The following is an 18912-nucleotide window of genomic DNA, read 5'->3' as shown; positions in this document are numbered from 1 at the left end:
CAGAATATATAAAGAACTTCTACAAGTCAATATGAAAAAAAAAATACACAACTCAATGGAAAAATATGCAAACACTTGATCATGTCATAAAACTGACTAAATGACCAGGAGGCACACTAAAAGGTATTCAACATTATTAATTATGACAGAAATGCAAATTAAAACAATAAGATACCACTACAAACTTACTGGAATGGAAGAAAAAGACATGAAAATACAAAGTCCTGGTGAAGATTAAGCTTCTCTGAAATCCTCATATTTTGCTGATAGGACTGATATAATCAATTTAGAATAACATTATGCACTATCTACTAAACCTAGATAAAAGTTAAGGCTCAGAAATCCTATTCCTAAAAGAAGGTGAATATGCATGTCAAAAGACATGCACAAGAATGTTCATAGCGTTTAAGCATAATAGGTAATACTAGAAATAACAACAAATATCTTCCAATAGTAGAATATACTTTTAAAAGGTGATATATTGTAAATAATAGATAAAAAGTGGTATTTTCAAAAGAGTGGTATATATACAATGACATTCAACAACATAGATAAATCTCACAGACATACTATTAGGTGAAAGAAGAGTACATACTACATGATTCCACTTTTAGGAAGTTCAAATATGAGGGAAACTAATCTCTAACAATGGAGATATGAATACTACAGAGGCATGAGGAAGTCTGGGGGTGTTCATATGTTCTACATCTTCATCTGAATGCTGTTTATGTGTTTGTAACTGTCTGAAGAGGAGAAAGCAAAGAGAGGTAAACCAGAATGTGAAAGGCAAATGCTCTATACAATAAAACGGTGCTCAATTTGGTTGAGGCATATGGAACCCACAGAAAACTAGTGGTATAGATGACTGTATAATGTGCTACCTTACTATGGAATTCCTAAATAACAATTTAAAGATGGTGGTCTCATTTTTCTAGGCAACAAAAAACTATAAAATAAAGTTAAGCAGAGCATAAATAGGCTCAGAGTTATATTTAATGAAGGATAACTGATAAAACATTATATAAATCTAGTCAGAGAGCACCCAGAAACTCTTGTAAATATTCCATGACCACGTTTACACACTATACACACTATAGAGTAGATAAGATATTAAGAAATTAGAAGTATACTTTTTCAAGTGTTGTTTAAAAAAATCTATAACATAGCATTAAGATGATAAAAATCTTAGAAATGGATTTAGCTCCAAAATAGTATGCTAAAAAATTTTTAAGACCAGTATTTATATTTTGTAGTTGGTACTTACTTCATCAAATGTAAAATCCTCTAAGTTTATTTCTTCATATTCTTCTTCAGATTCTTCATTCTTAATAGCCTCTAAAGCTGTTGTCAGTTTCTTTCTCAAAAGAAAGCCCTTCCAAACTGCCTAAACAAAAATTTAAAGCATGTTATACAAGGTTATAGATCAAACTACAAACCAGATTCTCTGTGTTATCCCATTAGGAAGATAAAACATCTAAGACCTTAGTTTAATGGCTCAATAATCTGTTTTTTGAACTTTATGTGACACTTAAAACTGTAAGATAAATTAAACAACTGCATATGTCTAAAGTTCTGAATCTCAGGAGACTTTTCTTGTGGTAAGCAGAAAAGAATCTTTAAAACTCCCTCAACTGCACATGTAGGTCAACCAATCAATTATCTGACAATTCCACCAGGACCCGTTCTAAACTAAAAGAAAGAGATACAAAGGAAAACCAATTTTTCTAATTTTCAAATAATTATGTATAAAATAAACTAACACATTTAGGAAAATTTCAACGTATACAAATGGCTGTATTAGAGAAGTACTATCCTGGCCCATAACTATTAACTAATTTCATTTTAAAATAAACTAAGTACATAAAATAGAATTAAAATCATTCAGATTCCTCAGTAATGTTGGAATAGAGAAAGCTTTCCTAACCATTACTCCAAGAACACAGCAGCTTTTAGAGACTAAGAGCTAGTGAGTGAGCTCCAGGATACAATAAGTATAAAAAAATAAGTATGCGTTGCATGCTACCATTTATCTATGAAAGACTGTATATAAATATATAATAAACATATAAATTACACAAACTTATATATATTTAAATATATATATGTGGCTGCTAATATTTAAAAGGTAAAAGTATAACTTATGAAGTTACATTTAAAAATTAACTATAGTATAGAGGCAGAAAATAGAAGATTCAGCAACAGAGGCCAGACTTCTCTGAATATACTTTTCTTAGATTTTACTTTGGAATTGTGCAAACCTGTGCAAATGCTTAAGATAATTATAAAACAAACAAATATGAAATAAAAAGGAATTCCTGAAGAAAGGAAAAAATATGTTTTCATGCTATGGGCATACGCACATTTAAAGTGACTTTAAAATAGATTTGTTTGACTATATTCTTAGTGAAATATACTCAAAAGACAAATTTAATTACAAAAGATAACTTAAATGTTTTCATAATCATATTGTTAGTAACAATAATATTGGTATTGCTATTACAGAAAACATATATCTTGAGAAGTGGAATATATAGACAATAGCCAGACTATATATGACAATAGAAGTCACCCACAACCTCATAAGCAACCAACTTAGAAAGCCAAACCACAACCTCAGCAGCAATTAGCCAAAAATGATCAAGACTTGGTCAATCCACAGAACATAAAGACTCCTAACTCTGGGAAATGAACTAGGGGTGGTGGAAGGGGAGGAGGGCGGGGGGTGGGGGTGAATGGGTGACGGGCACTGAGGGGGACACTTGACGGGATGAGCACTGGGTGTTATTCTGTATGTTGGTAAATTGAACACCAATAAAAAATTAATTTATAAAAAAAAAAAGACTTGGTCAATCCATGACTGTCTGCCTCCCTTTTTTTTGTCCCTACTTCTAACTCAGGACCAACCAGAGATCACCAAATATGCTTCCTAACCAATCACAGAATATGCCCTACTTCTAGCTGCCCACGTTCTATCTTCCCCATTCCAAAACCTTCAGTTAGACCATATCTGGAGACCTCTCTCTCTCTCTCTCTCTCTCTCTCTTTCTCCACTCTAAAGATTTCCTATTCCCTTTCCTGCCATTGAGCCTATGCTAAAGGCAAGTGATGGTAGCTGACTTCCTTGCTACAGTACTCTCTGAATAAATAGAATAGCTTGTGTTGTTTTCTCATTTGTATGATCTTTGTTAATTTCCACTATGTATGTGCACATGTACACACACACACGCATACACACAGAAGGGGGAGTGAAAAGGGGAAGAAAGAAAAAGAACAATTATATTAATGTCATTCATTGGAACCAAAACTTCCCATAGAAGAAAAGAAATACAAATATAAAATCAAGTAAGTAAAAATCCTGAAGTCCTAAATTTAATTTTATAATATCAGTATGAACCTATGATGCATTTTTTTCTTTAAGATATGTATTTGTAAACTCACCACAATGAAAAATTTCTAAAAACAATGACCATACCAGTAGCAACAACACTCCTAATACCCCTAATGCATACCTAAAATCCAGACTGGTCTCTAAGTATTATTCCCACTAAAGTAATCAAAGATCTTTGGAGCAATGACTGAGTCCAGGCCTGGGGCAAAATGTATACAAAATGAACCCAAAACATCATAGCACATTGAAAAGCAAGGGAAATTTTAAAAAACACTGAATTGTGTCACAAAAGCCTAACTGAAGCTATCTTGGCCAAATAAGGGACAATTTGAGCACCGATAAGAATAAGACTGCAATGGAATTAAATATATCGTATATTTTTAAAGTTTATGTGTACATTACGATAGAACGTATCATGGGGACCTCTGAAGGATGCTAAGAAACCTCATTAATCTAAATATTGGTAAAAAAAAAAAAGTCATCAAGAAATTAACCTGCCTTTCCAGGATAAACTGTACCTCAAGGTAACTAAATAGTCAATTAAACAACGTTTCTCTTTACTGACATATTTTATTTAATAAATGAAGAAATTATATGTAGAGTACCAATATTTTGCAAACTATTTTTTATAAATTAATTTTTATTGGTGTTCAATTTACCAACATACAGAATAACACCCAGTGCTCATCCCGTCAAGTGTACCCCTCAGTGCCCGTCACCCATTCACCCCCACCCCCCGCCCTCCTCCCCCTCCACCACCCCTAGTTCATTTCCCAGAGTTAGAAGTCTTTATGTTCTGTCTCCCTTTCTGATATTTCTCACACATTTCTTCTCCCTTCCCTTATATTCCCTTTCACTATTATTCATATTCCCCAAATGAATGAGAACATACACTGTCCTTCTCCGGTTACTGTGGCCAAGTTCAAAAAGGGTGTTGCCTGAGTTCTCCTCTGGGATTTTGATGGAATCTTGTCTCACATTTAGATCTTTCATCTATTTTGAGTTTATCTTTGTGTATGGTGCAAGAGAGTGGTCCAGTTTCATTCTTCTGCATGTGGATGTCCAATTTTCCCAGCACCATTTATTGAAGAGACTGTCTTTCTTCCAGTGGATCGTCTTTCCTCCTTTATCGTATATTAGTTGAGCATAAAGTTCAGGGTCCACTTCTGGGTTCTCTGTTCTGTTCCATTGATCTATGTGTCTGTTTTTGTGCCAGTACCACACTGTCTTGATGACCACAGCTTTGTAGTACAACCTGAAATCTGGCATTGTGATGCCCCCAGATATGGTTTTCTTTTTTTAAAATTCCCCTGGCTGTTCGGGGTCTTTTCTGATTCCACACAAATCTTAAAATAATTTGTTCTAAGTCTCTGAAGAAAGTCCATGGTATTTTGATAGGGATTGCATTATACGTGTAAATTGCCCTGGGTAACATTGACATTTTCACAATATTAATTCTGCCAATCCATGAGCATGGAATATTTTTCCATCTCTTTGTGTCTTCCTCAATTTCTTTCAGAAGTGTTCTATAGTTTTTAGGGTATATTTTGAGAACCATTTGAATGGTAAATGGTTCTCCAACCTTTTATTTTCAGGTTGTAGGTGTCCTTCTGTCTAAAATGAGTCTCTTGTAGACAGCAAATAGATGGGTCCTGCTTTTTTATCCAGTCTGAAACCCTGCGCCTTTTGATGGGGCATTAAGCCCATTCACGTTCAGAGTTACTATTGAAAGATATGAGTTTAGTGTCATCATGATATCTACTCAGTCCCTGTTTTTGTGGATTGTTCCATTGGACTTCTTCTTAAAGGGGAGTTTTAAGAGTCCCCCTTAAAATTTCTTGCAGAGCTGGTTTGGAGGTCACATATTCTTTCAGTTCCTGCCTGTCTTGGAAGCTCTTTATCTCTCCTTCCATTTTGAATGAGAGCCTTGCTAGATAAAGTATTCTTGGTTGCATGTTCTTCTCATTTAGGACGAAGAATATATCCTGCCAGCCCTTTCTGGCCTGCCAGGTCTCTGTGGAGAGGTCTGCTGTTACCCTAATATTCCTCCCCATGAAAGTCAGGGACTTCTTGTCTCCTGCTGCTTTAAGGATCTTCTCTTTATCTTTGGAATTTGCAAGCTTCACTATTAAATGTCGAGGTGTTGAACGGTTTTTATTGATTTTAGGGGGGGATCTCTCTATTTCCTGGATCTGAATGCCTGTTTCCCTTCCCAGATTGGGAAAGTTTTCAGCTAGGATTTGTTCAAATACATATTCTGGCCCTCTGGCCCTTTCGGCGCCCTCGGGAACCCCAATTAAACGTAGGTTTTTCTTCCTTAGACTGTCATTTATTTGCCTTAATCTGTCTTCATGGTCCCTTAATTGTCTGTCTCTTTTTTCCTCAGTTTCCCTCTTTGCCATTAACTTGTCTTCACTCGTTCTTCACTCACTCGTTCTTCCACCTCGTTAACCCTCGTCGTTAGGACTTCTAGTTTGGATTGCATCTCATTCAATTGATTTTTAATTTCTGCCTGATTGGATCTAAATTCTGCAGTCATGAAGTCTCGTGAGTCCTTAATGCTTTTTTCTAGAGCCACCAGTAGCTGTAGAATAGTGCTTCTGAATTGGCTTTCTGACATTGAAGTGTAATCCAGATTTTGTAACTCTGTGGGAGAGAGGGCTGTTTCTGATTCTTTCTTTTGAGGTGAGGTTTTCCTTCTAGTCATTTTGCTCAGTGCAGAGTGGCCAAAAACAAGTTGTATTGGAACACGGGGGAGTATCACTGGTCCGTCCAGCTGGTCTTCTGGGGGAGGGGCCTGCTGTGCTGATTTTCAGGTGTCAGCACTTGGGGGAGCTGCTCTGCCCCTGCCTGCTGCTGGGCTCAGCGGGGGTTGTTTACCCCGTGAGGCCTCAGGAGGAACAGTCGCAGTTGCTATGGCAACTCTGGAAGCCTGGATTCAGCCTCCGCAGGAACTACGGGGCTCGGGGCTCACGGTCTCTCCGTCCGCAGGGCCTGGAGGCTCCGGGGCGGGGCCGCTGATCTGCTCAGCTCGGGGCAGGAGCGTCCTCGCTGTCCTGGGCCCTCCCGGCCTCTGCCTGTCCCGGGGGAGGCCGGATCCTGGGCTGGGTCCCGGCGCCCTGTGCTCCGGAGCCTGCGCTGGTGGATTCGCGCTCCCGCCCCGCAGCCCCCTCCGCGGAGCCGCCGCCCGAGCCCCTCCGAGCTGCTCCGGCCCCGCCGTGCGCGCTGCAGCCCTTAGGGAGCTCGGCCGCAGGGTGTGGGCTCTCCCGGGGCGCAGGTGTCTGTTAGTGTCCCGGGAGCCCGAGGGCATCCCCGCCCTCCTGGGTCCTGCTCCAACTCCCTGCGAGCCCCTTTCCGCCCGGGAAGGTTGGTGCAGCTCCTGCTCCTCCGGGACGGGGCTCTCCTGTCCTGGGGACACTCGCCCCGGCCTCAGCCCGGCTCCTCGCGGGGCCCCTCCCCCTCGGAGGCCTTTTGTTCCTTTATTTCTTTTTCCCCGTCTTCCTACCTTGATAGAAGCGCGGACTCTCCTCACTGTAGCATTCCAGCTGGTCTCTCTTTACATCTCAGGCCGAATTCGTAGATTTTCAGGATGGTTTGAAGGTTATCTAGGTAATTTGGTGGGGACAGGTGATTTGGGGACCCTGCTCTTCCGCCATCTTGCCCCTCCCCCCTCTATTTTGCAAACTATTAATACAAGAATTGATCTAGGCAATGATTATCAGTGGTCACTAATATTCCAAAAAGAGAGGCAACTAGATATTATGTACTTCCTCACTGTAATACACACCACCACTTAAGAAATATTCTTGATAAAAAGTCAAATGCAAATCATATCAAATTTTAAAACCTACCAACTTACAGAAAATAAGGGAGCAAGAAATATGTAAGTGATACAATGGGAATGCATCTGGAAAAATTCAGAAAGTAGAAAACTACAGGACAAAAGACCTGGTTTCCTTAGTAAATAAACTGCAAAGAAAAAAGAGAGGAGGTTGCTATATATTTAAAAGACTTAACATTTAAACTGAAGGCAGAATGACGACCTTACCTATATTTTGATCAAGAAAAATCTGTAAATGAACATTTGTAAAACAGCAAAGAAATTTGAATATTGATTTGATATTTGGTGATAATGAAAAATAATTTTCAATTTTTAGTTTGGTAATACTTAAAACAATAGGTCTTACAGAAATTCAGACTGAGATATTTATAAAAGAAAGATATCTGGGATGTGTTTCAAATTATCTAGTTATGAGTGGAAAGAGGTAGGTTGGTTATAGAAGATATCAAGGTGACGTGCAGAACTAGGGAAAAGAAGGTCTAAAGAGAACTCTTTAATTCAGGCCTTCAATGACAAGGATTGGCTTGGTGTGGTTCACAATGGATTCAGCCCCATTCATCAGGGATAGGACTTCTACAAAGCTCTAAAATACAATACACAGTGTGTGTCTTTCTGGTGTGAAACAGATATTTCCCCCCTGAAATCTAACATAGGGCCAGCGATTCAAGTTCCAGCCATCTCTATCCAGTATATGAGAAATAATGGTAACATATAAAATGTTTGGATTCTTCTTCTAAGCTTATCTCTTTCTGTCAAGGTTTCAACTTTTCCCCAGTAAACTAATCCCCATCTACGATTAATTCATCATTCATGTCTCACAAATTCAAATTAATTTCCTGGGTGGCAATTCTGCTTATATTAGACATATATGACATCTTTTTTTTTCCTCCAACTATGACCAACTCTCACATCCAGAACATACTATATATTTGTTTCCTGTTAAAATCCTTCACACATTCCCAGCCATTTTCATTCTATATTCTCTGGTTGTTATGGCAGCCCAGTTGCACTATAACCTCTCATTATTATTCCAGTAACATGAAATTCTAGGTTCTTTTATATCCATTATCCTACCTAGAATTCCATTCTCTTACATATTTACAATGGACCCTATCTATCTCTCAAGGTATATCCTATGTCCTTTATGTTAGTTGGGGAAAGCTAAGTACTATAACAAAAATATCCAAAGATGTGTAATAACTCAAAAAACAATAGCTTATTTCTTAATCACCTAACAAACACTGAGAGACTGACAAAGACAATGGGGCGGCACTTTAACATAAAGTGTTTCAGGTACCCAGACTTTGCTGACCCTACATTCCAAGAATGCCTCAGGAGCTGTTTTCATTTCAGCCAACCAGAAAGGGAAAAGAATATGAAGGAATGTCCGTGGCAGACATGGAAGTGGTGCATGTATCTTTCATTCACATTGTATTGGCTAGAACTCAGAAAAAGGGCCATGCTAAAGTGCAAGGGAAGGTGGGATATCTAGAGTGGCTGTATGGTTGGAAGAGGAGGAGAATGTGAGGTTTGGTGAACAGAGAGCAGTCTCTACAACATCCATCGTAAAATTTCCATTTTGCCCCTTCTAAAGCCCAGGTTCTTTCTACTATATCATGCTCTGCTCTCCAGGATGGTTAGGCAGTACTAGAATTCAAATTTTAATATGAATAGTTTAAGAAACTCGGTGATTGTACTCAGCAGAAAAGAAAATAAAACTGAAATGGCTTCCATGATTTTAAGTACCATGATGTAAAACAAAAGAGACTTGTTCTAAGTAACAGAGAAAGGCTGGATTATGCTTACTTTTGTCACAGATACACAGAAGCTCAACCAAAAACATTCAGCAGAGATGTCAGTCACTGAACTAGATTGTTTCACAAAGCAGTGAACTTCTCCTTACTGAAGAGAATGAAGCAAAAGTTTAATATCCATGTACCATTAATGCTGGAAAAATATTGCTCATCAACTGATAACAGGAGGGAGTTTGGTCTGCATGATCTATTTATTCCTCATGTAGCAGAGCAATATTTTGAGATAGAAACTGGAGTTTTTTCTTTTCTTCAGTTTCCTTGAATCCAAGCTCTACCTCGACTCCCACCACCATTCAGGCATTAGTACATCTTTGGCTGTGCATTGCCTTTAGGAGTACAGTTGAGACAAATTAAGTCAACTGAAATACTGAATATATTCATTAGAACCATAGCAAAGATAATTTTGAAAACTATGGGTTTAATAGGGAAAGCCAGCAACTTAATATTAAGGCTAATCTTCCAGTTGCTTCTGGCAATGCCTTGGAGGCATCCTTGACTTCTCATTATCTCTCCTATCCCACATCCCCCATGTACTGATATTATCAGCTCTACCTTCAAAGTATACCTCAAAATAAACCAACATATATTCTGGAATATGATTTTCTTACCACTTGTACTGCAACCTCTGATCCTTGCCACCATCACCCATTGTCTGCATTACTATAATAGCTCCTAACTGATTTTTCTGCTTCAACTTCTGCCTTCTTACAGTATAATCACAACATGAACTTGACCATGTGAGTCCACCGTTCAGAGTCCTGTAATATCTTTCTATATCATTCAGGGTAAGAACCAAAGTCATTTTTTTAAGATTTTATTTATTCATTCATGAGACACACACACACACACACACACACACACACAGAGAGAGAGAGAGAGAGAGAGAGAGAGAGAGAGAGAGAGAGACAGAGACCCAGGCAGAGGGAGAAGCAGGCTCCATGCAGGGAGCCTGACATGGGACTCGATCCTGGGACTCCAGGATCACACCTTGGGCCAAAGGCAGGTGCCAACCCGCTGAGCCACCCAGGGATTCCCAAGAACCAAAGTCTTTACCATGACTTATGATTTGTAAGTGTTACCCTTCTCCCCTCCATCACTGTCCAGTCATACTGGCTTCTTGCTGCTCTTGGAACACTGCAGTTTGCTCCTAAATCAGATCTTCTACTGCCTGGAATGTTCTTCCCCCAGATACCCAATGGCTTAATCTCTCACTGCAATGTCACCTTTCCTGGTCTTCTACCTCTATCATATCTGAAATGATAAACTTTTCCTTGATACTCCTATCCTGCTTTTCCTGTTTCACGTTTCCTTTTAATACTTACCACTATCTAATGTACTTATTTACTAACCGTTCATCCCAACAGAATATGAACTAGTAAGATTTTTGTGTCAAGAAGTATTTATTGAATGAATGAATAAAGGGAAACAATTTTTGGTTACTATCTTCCATTTCAGGCACAGTACCATGAATTTCTACAGACCTTATTTTATGTGTTTATTTACTTTATATTTATGTATTTGTTTACTTCTGTCTCTTCCATCAGAATGTAAACTCCAAATATAAGGGAAGGGAGAAGAAATGTGTGGGAAATATCAGAAAGGGAGACAGAACATAAAGACTCCTAACTCTGGGAAACGAACTAGGGGTGGTGGAAGGGGAGGAGGGCGGGGGGTGGGGGTGAATGGGTGACGGGCACTGAGGGGGACACTTGACGGGATGAGCACTGGGTGTTATTCTGTATGTTGGTAAATTGAACACCAATAAAAAATTAATTTATTAAAAAAAAAAAGAATGTAAACTCCAGGAGGGCAGAGAACTTGTATGGTTTGTTTATAGTTATAGGTCCTGAGCCCAGAACAGTGCTTGACAAGTAGTAGGTTCTAAAAAATTTTTGACAAATAAATAAATAAAAAGATGAATGTGACACTGAACTTCATTTCAAAATCTGATCTTGGTGAGGCTGAATCAAGTGTATTCACTATCTACTTTCTGAATGTTTTTTTTTTAAAACTTTTATTTTAAAAAAAAATTTTTTTATTTATGATAGTCACAGAGAGAGAGAGAGAGGCAGAGGGAGAAGCAGGCTCCATGCACCAGGAGCCCGACATGGGATTCGATCCCCGGTCTCCAGGATCACGCCATGAACCAAAGGCAGGCGCCAAACCGCTGCGCCACCCAGGGATCCCTACTTTCTGAATGTTTAATCTGAATGTGTATTTGAACGACTTTAACAATTATTTTAGATTTTTAAACATGCTTCTAAAAAGACCTGTGGATTAGACCAAATGAGAGTTACTATGGCCAATCAAATGTTAGCAAATGTGGCAAATGACATATCTGAGCAGAAGCTTTAAATATGATTGTGTGGGTCAGTCTGGCCCTTGGTCATGAGAACAGTATTTCCAAATTGTAGACACTCATACAGGCAACCTGAGGCCTACATATCACCTGAGTAAGAAATAAATCCAGCAGTTGTAAATCACTAAGACTTGGGGGTTGTCTGTTATACAGAATAACCCAGTGAAAGATGACAAATACATCTCTCAGGACTATTTCACCACAAGATTACAACTAACCTGAATAAGAATAGCAGCCTTTTTCCTCTGTTCTTGGATAGTCACAGTATTTTCTCTTTTTTCTTTCTTTAAAATAGTTTTATCCTTGATGACGTTAAAATTTGGCTGGGATGCCAGGGGTCCCACTGCAGCAGCAGTATGCAGCCTTGTAGAGAAATGAATAGGTCTGCGCACGATGTAACCACGCCAGTATGACTGGATTACTATAGCCGCCATTCTATTAAGAAAAGAAAACATGTTTGGTACCCATAAAAACACAGTTGTAGATGAGAGGTCCTCATAAACTAGTTTTGTAAACATGAAGTGCATAAAGTATTAATTAATAATAAGAATATCTTTTACTTAACTATAGGCACATAGGTAAAAATAGTGTGGAAAACCTTCAGATCTGAAGGACAGAAATCGGCCAGTAACTTAGAGAGGGACGTGAGGACAAGGGGGGTTTTGCTTGTTTCTTTTAAGGAAGGAAATAATATCAAGATTTTGTATGATAACGGAGTACGTTGATCAAGTAGAAAGGGGAGAAAAGTGATGATGTTGATAAAAGGGGGCAAGTAGAGGAGCCGATGCTGAGTTGGCAAGGGAGGATGTGATCCTGTTCACAGTGGAGACACTAGACTTGGGAGAAGAGGGAGCCCCCCTCCCTTCACTGTAAGAGAAAGGACCCATTCAGGTCCACTTTCCTCCCTGCCCATAACAAATATTTATTTATTTTTATTGGAGTTCAATTTGCCAACATATAGCATATCACCCAGTGCTCATCCCGTCAAGTGCCCCCCTCAGTGCCCGTCACCAGTCACCCCAAGCCCCCTGCCCACCTCCCCTTCCACAACCCCTTGTTCATTTCCCAGAGTTAGGTGTCTCTCATCATAACAAATACTTAAGTCATACTCTTACAAGCCCAGTAGTGAAGTCTAATTTCTTCCCAACCTGTATCTATTTGCCAATTTCAGGTGCTGAATCAACCAATGCTGCTTCTCCATATCCCCTTAGGCTGCCCAGCAACAGTAGCAAAATTTGAATAGCAATGTATGCTGATAGTGAGTAGGTTATCGATATGCTTAATCTCTTAATTCTTCCTAATTGGATTATATTTTCCTTTCTCCAGATAGATTATTTAAGGAATATTATCAAGGTACAGAATATAGTCAAAATGCTAATTATTCTGTCTTAATTTCTCTTCAGATTCCAGAGTACAGTTTAAAAGGCATATAATGTTGGCAAATTGAATTTAAATAAAAAATAAAAATAAAATAAAAAATTAAGAAGGCATATAAAGAAGTGGTTCTTGCATATACTCCTTCCCCTGTATTTTTTAAAACAGTTTTCAATATTTTATAATTGTTGGGAATTAAAATGAAATTTTCTCTTTCCTCATACTAGTAAGTTTAAGGCAAAGTAGCATTGAGTGATAAACTCTGCCAGACATGGCCATAATTTTTTTTTCTCATAGCAATATACTTATTGGAAATTAGAAAGGACTGATGTAAACATTTTTATTGTTATTTTCCTTTATTGTCATGACTATTGCTATCATCATCGTAATGCTCAAAGCCTATAGAAGTCTTCAATCTATTTTGCTATGAATAGAAAGTTACAGCTAATGGATAATACTTCTGGCCTAAAGTACTTGATAAACTATCATTGATAAGCTACTTGAACTCCAAATGCTTAGAAAAAATAATCACATTCCAACAAATTATTTCCTCCTCATAGTGTAAATTTTGCTATGGGTTTAATTTGCATTCGGTTGTCCAATCATCAGTTTATTCCTTTATCTTCTGAACAGAAACAAGTTAGGAAATGTTAAAGTACTCTAATAGGCATTTTGGCTGATAAATAATATGAAAATTGGTAAAAAGTGAAAGGCTTGTAAGAAAATTCATAAGAAAACTCAGAGACAGCATCTTATATCTCTCTATAAATGCATACAAGTTTCACTGACTGTAAACTGCACATTTCTTCTCAACCAGTCATTGAATGAATGAATTTCTCAGCCCACTATCATCAAAATCTCCTAAGGGATACGACAACAAGAAAAGGTAGATGAGGGATATTTTCCTCAGTTACACTAACATGAGGACTGCTTTTTTACATTGAAAGAAGTGAAAGCAGGTAAAGAAGAGGACTTCTGGGCTTCCTGAATGTAGGGTGTTCTCCATGTTAAGAAGAACATCTCCTGTTATAACTATTATCATAATCATCATCATCACCATCAACTTTTTTTTGTTTTTAGCAAAAATCATAATGCTAAGAATAAGAACATGTGTAAATCATGTTTATGGAACACCTATACAACTGGCAGTGAATCACTGAATGGTAAGGCTCAGCAAGTGGGTACATTTCTTTTCCTTTTTTTCTTTTGGTCTTTGGTTTGTCTATATCTTCAGTGCTTCATTCTTCGTTTTATCATCACTTAGTTATTCTACTGATCATGGATAAGAAGTTCTAAATGTTGTTTATATGAAATTGCAATTGGCAGTGTCTGGAGTATTGGAGTTGATGGGGTTCAGAATATGCCACTCTGAAATGTGCCATGTTGGCACACTGAATATTTTAAGCTGCAGGAATTTGAGAAATGTCCAGGAAGGACTTTTTGACCGCCCCCAGAAACAAGCCATAAGACCCTCCTGTGAAAGGTATCTTCCCTATATCCCAAGAAAAGAACTATTCTTATCTGAAGATGAAGGGGTGACAAGAAGACTCTGAAAAACAGGCCTTGAAAAATTTCCTAGGTTACTATGCTTAGCTCATACTCTTTCCCCTGATCATATTTTCCATGACCTTCTACTTTTCATGAAACCTAATATAAAAATGCTTAGGTTTAACTATTTCTTTAGGTCTTTATTTCTTTATGAAGACTCCCATGTCATGTAAAATTTATATTAAATACATTTCTAAGCTTTTCTTTTTTCTTTTTTTATTTTTTTTAAATCTTTTTTTTTAAATTTTTATTTATTTATGATAGTAACAGAGAGAGAGAGAGAGGCAGAGACACAGGCAGAGGGAGAAGCAGGCTCCATGCACCGGGAGCCCGATGTGGGATTCGATCCCGGGTCTCCAGGATCGCGCCCTGGGCCAAAGGCAGGCGCCAAACCGCTGCGCCACCCAGGGATCCCCCAGCTTTTCTTTTTTAATCTAACTTTTGTTACAGGGATTTCAGCTGAGAATTTAGAAGGGTAGAAATAAAAGCTATTTTTTCCTTCCCTACAGAGCAAAAGCGATTGATTAAATAAATTGATGAAATATAAATTAGGAAGTGTTAGAGCCACTTTCAATAAAATTTAATTTTTTTTTTCATTAGGGAATACATATTAGTGTCAGCATATCAAACTTTTTAACATAGCTTTCGGAAAAGAAGTCGCCATTCACACTGACAACTTCTAAAAGAATAAAGTTCAGGAAAAATAAGAATAGCTACTGTGATACTCTGCATTCTGCCCTATTCAGCACCTGTTATTACAGGAGAAGCTGAATTTAACCATTTTTAATTTTGTTGGCTTGACACTGAGGATAAAAGTAAAAAAAAAAAAAATTAACAAGCCAAAGTAGAAAGTAATCTTTGATTGTTGAATAAAAAATTAAAGCCATTAGCTTTTTAATTTTTTTTAAGATTTATTTATTTTATTTGAGAAAGAGAGCATGTGAGCATGGAGAGAAACAGAGAGAGAGAGAGAGAATCCTCCAGTAGACTCCTTACTGAGCAGGGAGCCTGATGCAAGGCTAGATCCCAGGACCCCGAGATCACGACCTGAAGCAAAATCAAGAGTAGGATGCTCAACTGACTGAGCTACCCAGGCACCTACCATATGCTTTTTAAAAATATTTCATAGTTGGGTGAACCATAAAAGGAGGGTACTTGTGATGAGCATTGAGTGTTGTACATAAGTGATGAATCACTAAATCCTACACCTGAAACTAATATTATGCTGTATGTTAACTAACTGGAATTTAAATAAAAGTTGAAAGAAAAAAATAAATAAAAGTACTTAATAGTTGGAAGGGGTTTATGTGATTAATCTTAAGAATATTGCCATATTTTATAGATTGTTATACCAAAGAAAATTATAGAACATACATTCAAATTTTTGCATAGATGCTTATTAAATAGTTTCTAAATCAATAAAAAAATAAATGGCGCATGAAAAGGTATATTTTAAAAAATTAAATTACCTGATTATTCAGCATTTTCTCTATATTATTTTTAGAATAGCAAGGTGTTTTATTTCTTCTTAAAAATTCATTTTGTTTAAAGATTTGAAGAAAAAATAATTTTACATGTACTTATTTTCAATTAAACATTAGTCAATTAAATCAGAGCCTACCAAAATTCAATAAAATTAATCTGTACTACAATTAATAATTTGTACACATCATAAAAACATAATTCAGGGAATTACTTTAAAATACAATAGTGATATAAATCTTTTACCAAATTATCACTTGGTAACACTGACTGAGACTATCCATAAAAAATAAAGAATATACAACTGTATAAAAATGATCTATAAATCTTACACTTTTTTATGATGTTCAATATTTTGGCAATTCCTCAGCAGAGAACTTGTCATTATTGTTTCCATGAATGGTATTCTTTTTATGGGTATACTGTTTGATTTGCTGTCTTCTTTCTGTTGGTCTACTATTTCTTCCTGATTTCGTCCTTCTGTATCTTCATGTAAGGAGTTGGTTAATGTGGAATGACTGGAATCAGAGTTCATCCATTTCTCAGAAGTATCTGGTGAGCCCAGTTTATATATGTCTGCACAAGAGTGGAGAACTCTATTTTGCAATATGCTATCATTATTTGTAAGGGCCAAATGATTTTGCTGGGCTTCTGATTCTTCTCTTTGGGTGATACTTACATTCCCATGTTCATGTGAATATCGATATTCATTACTAAGTGTCATTAATTTCTTAAAATACTGGCAGAGATTTTCTGCAGCATCCAGTGTGACAAAATTCCTAAACAAATAATGAAGACATTTAATAATAAGAATTAAATCAGCAAAAGTTAAAATTTGCAAAAGTTTTGGAAATTTCCCTTGTATGGTTGACATGAAAATTAAGCCTTACTACAACATTTATTAAAAATTTTATTTCTTGTTGTTTATATAGAAATTTATCTCATTTCTAACAAAATTTGAAAATATTTGTTTAGCTAATTTAGATCCATCAATCCAGACAAAATGTCTGGAAGTTTTAGAACCATTTTTATTCTAGGTATTTTTGGTACAATTGAATGAGAAAAATCCATGCTTTTACTACCATAAACATCAGAAATCATGGCTGCCTAAATTTGGAGAAGTTATTTATGAAACAAAGTTAAAAGTACTTTCTACATTGACTCTTGCCATGCAAAATATTTGTACTGGACTTTTAAACAAAGAACTTATATTATGGGAAAGTTTGCATTCCCCTTTTTCTCTGGAAAAAGAATCCATTGCAAAGAGAATTCAAATGCTTTAAGGCATAAATGGTGATTCTCTTGAACAACATCGAATTTCTCTCTTATTGAGGTTATGGCTTATGCAATTAATCAAACTTTCTGTTTGCCAGATTTGAGGATCTCAATAGCAAATGTAAAGGACTTTGTATCTGTATGAAACTTTTTCTTGGCTACATTTTATTTATCTTCCCCTATTTGTTTTATTTTTTAAGAATTTATTTACTTCAAATGTGTATTTTCTGATTGTATTTAATATATAGCCACAATGTCTTATTTTTTTTCCTGAAACATGCAGGATGTAAATAAATATAAAGCCTTCAACCATACCATACAAAATGAAAGCTATATTTCCTAAAATATAGAGATAAACAGTGCTGTGTTCACAAAGGTATTATTAGCCATTAGCCTAGGCTCCTCCAATATATTTTTGATATTTTATATTTCATTCATTTTGGTGACTACTAATGGCAGAAAAGGTTTGGTTCAATATTGGAATTTTAAGTACTTATGATTGGTGTTAAATTCAACACCATTTATTATTAATATAAAATATAGTCTATTTTCCATTATCAATGCCAAAATGAAACAAGCTGCAAAGAGAAGAGATTATACAGAGAAATTGAAAAATCTACATTTCAATATGAGGGATATCAGGGACCTTTATATACAAAAATTGCATATTATCACACATATGCAAAGAGATACAAGTTTAGTTTTTCACAAAGATAAGTATAAATAACTTAGTATTTCTTAAAAGTAAACATTAATTATCTATAACAATCAGAATTATTTTTAAAGTTCTGAGATTTGTTTTTAATCTGAATAGACTATATTCAAAAATATTTAAATAGAAAACAAATCTTATATAGATGTGCATGTATGAATATGCAAAGAACAATAATGTATGATTATAATTTAATGATTAACTTTAGGAATTTTACATATTACAGTTATAATTCAGTTAAAATGGAAAATCATCATAAGTGAAAAATGAAATCATTTTCCTTTTTCATTTGTGTTTTTCTGGAGCAATGCAAATTAGAAAATATAGTTTTAGAAAGATCGATCATAATTCATTCATACTAACACACTCTGAATTTGGGATGAGGAATGGGAAGTTCTCTTTCTTTTATAACTTAGCGTCTGTTCTTCTGAATATGTATATGTGTTGACTGCTTTTCTCTACTGTGGTCTCCTAAATTTAATATATAAATATAACACATGTACAATAAAACTTGATACAGAATAAAGGTCTTACATATTATAAAACTTGCTTTATTCCATTGTAACTGTTTGTTTCATTTTCTCTTATATTGATCTGTGAATTGAGTATAAAGTGTAATACTTAGCTTATTTGTGTGTCTTGCCTACAATAACTGTCAAATAAATTTGAGTGATTAATTGAATGACTTACTGAATAGATTATTGTCTTGAAGCTATCCTCATGATTTCATTTATTTTATCTAATATTTTAGCATTTAAATTATATCTTAAATTATGTTTTTTTAAGGAAGAATATCCCTGAAACACACAGTCCTAATCCAAAAAAAGTAACATTGCATTAATCAGAGTATTTCTTAATGATTACATAATTTGCGTTAATTCTCTAAATTATGACAAGGGGAAGAGAACAGTCTTACCCTCTCCCAGTAATATAGCTGTCAGTTAGTGAGTTGAATTCTTGAATCTGAGACTGACAAAATACCACAAAACGTCCTAATTCAGGTTGATAGTATTCTTCAGTGTGCCATTCTGAGTAAGGGTTTAGTATTTCACCATTGAGGATTCTTAGAGCTGGTAACATTTTCAGGAGAGACTGCCTATTGAAAGCAGGAAAAAACTT

General features: G+C 36.2%; 1 protein-coding gene across 1 annotated transcript in view; it reads right to left on the bottom strand.

Annotated features, from left to right (window-relative positions):
- The window catches only part of LRRIQ1 (leucine rich repeats and IQ motif containing 1), a 189908-nt gene that overhangs the window by 99414 nt on the left and 71582 nt on the right, over positions 1–18912 (bottom strand). Inside the window, exons 14-17 of the mRNA XM_055342046.1 lie at positions 18710–18889; positions 16139–16585; positions 11621–11837; positions 1265–1384 (exon numbers count right to left, since the gene is read on the bottom strand). Of these exons, the coding sequence (XP_055198021.1) occupies positions 1265–1384; positions 11621–11837; positions 16139–16585; positions 18710–18889 (964 nt within the window). The remainder of the gene's footprint in view (positions 1–1264; positions 1385–11620; positions 11838–16138; positions 16586–18709; positions 18890–18912) is intronic.

This window comes from Nyctereutes procyonoides, unplaced genomic scaffold (assembly GCF_905146905.1).
Source record: "Nyctereutes procyonoides isolate TBG_1078 unplaced genomic scaffold, NYPRO_anot_genome, whole genome shotgun sequence".
Classification (NCBI taxonomy): Eukaryota; Metazoa; Chordata; class Mammalia; order Carnivora; family Canidae; genus Nyctereutes; species Nyctereutes procyonoides.
Note: the sequence above shows the minus strand (reverse complement) of the source record. Positions and strands in the feature narration are given on the sequence as shown.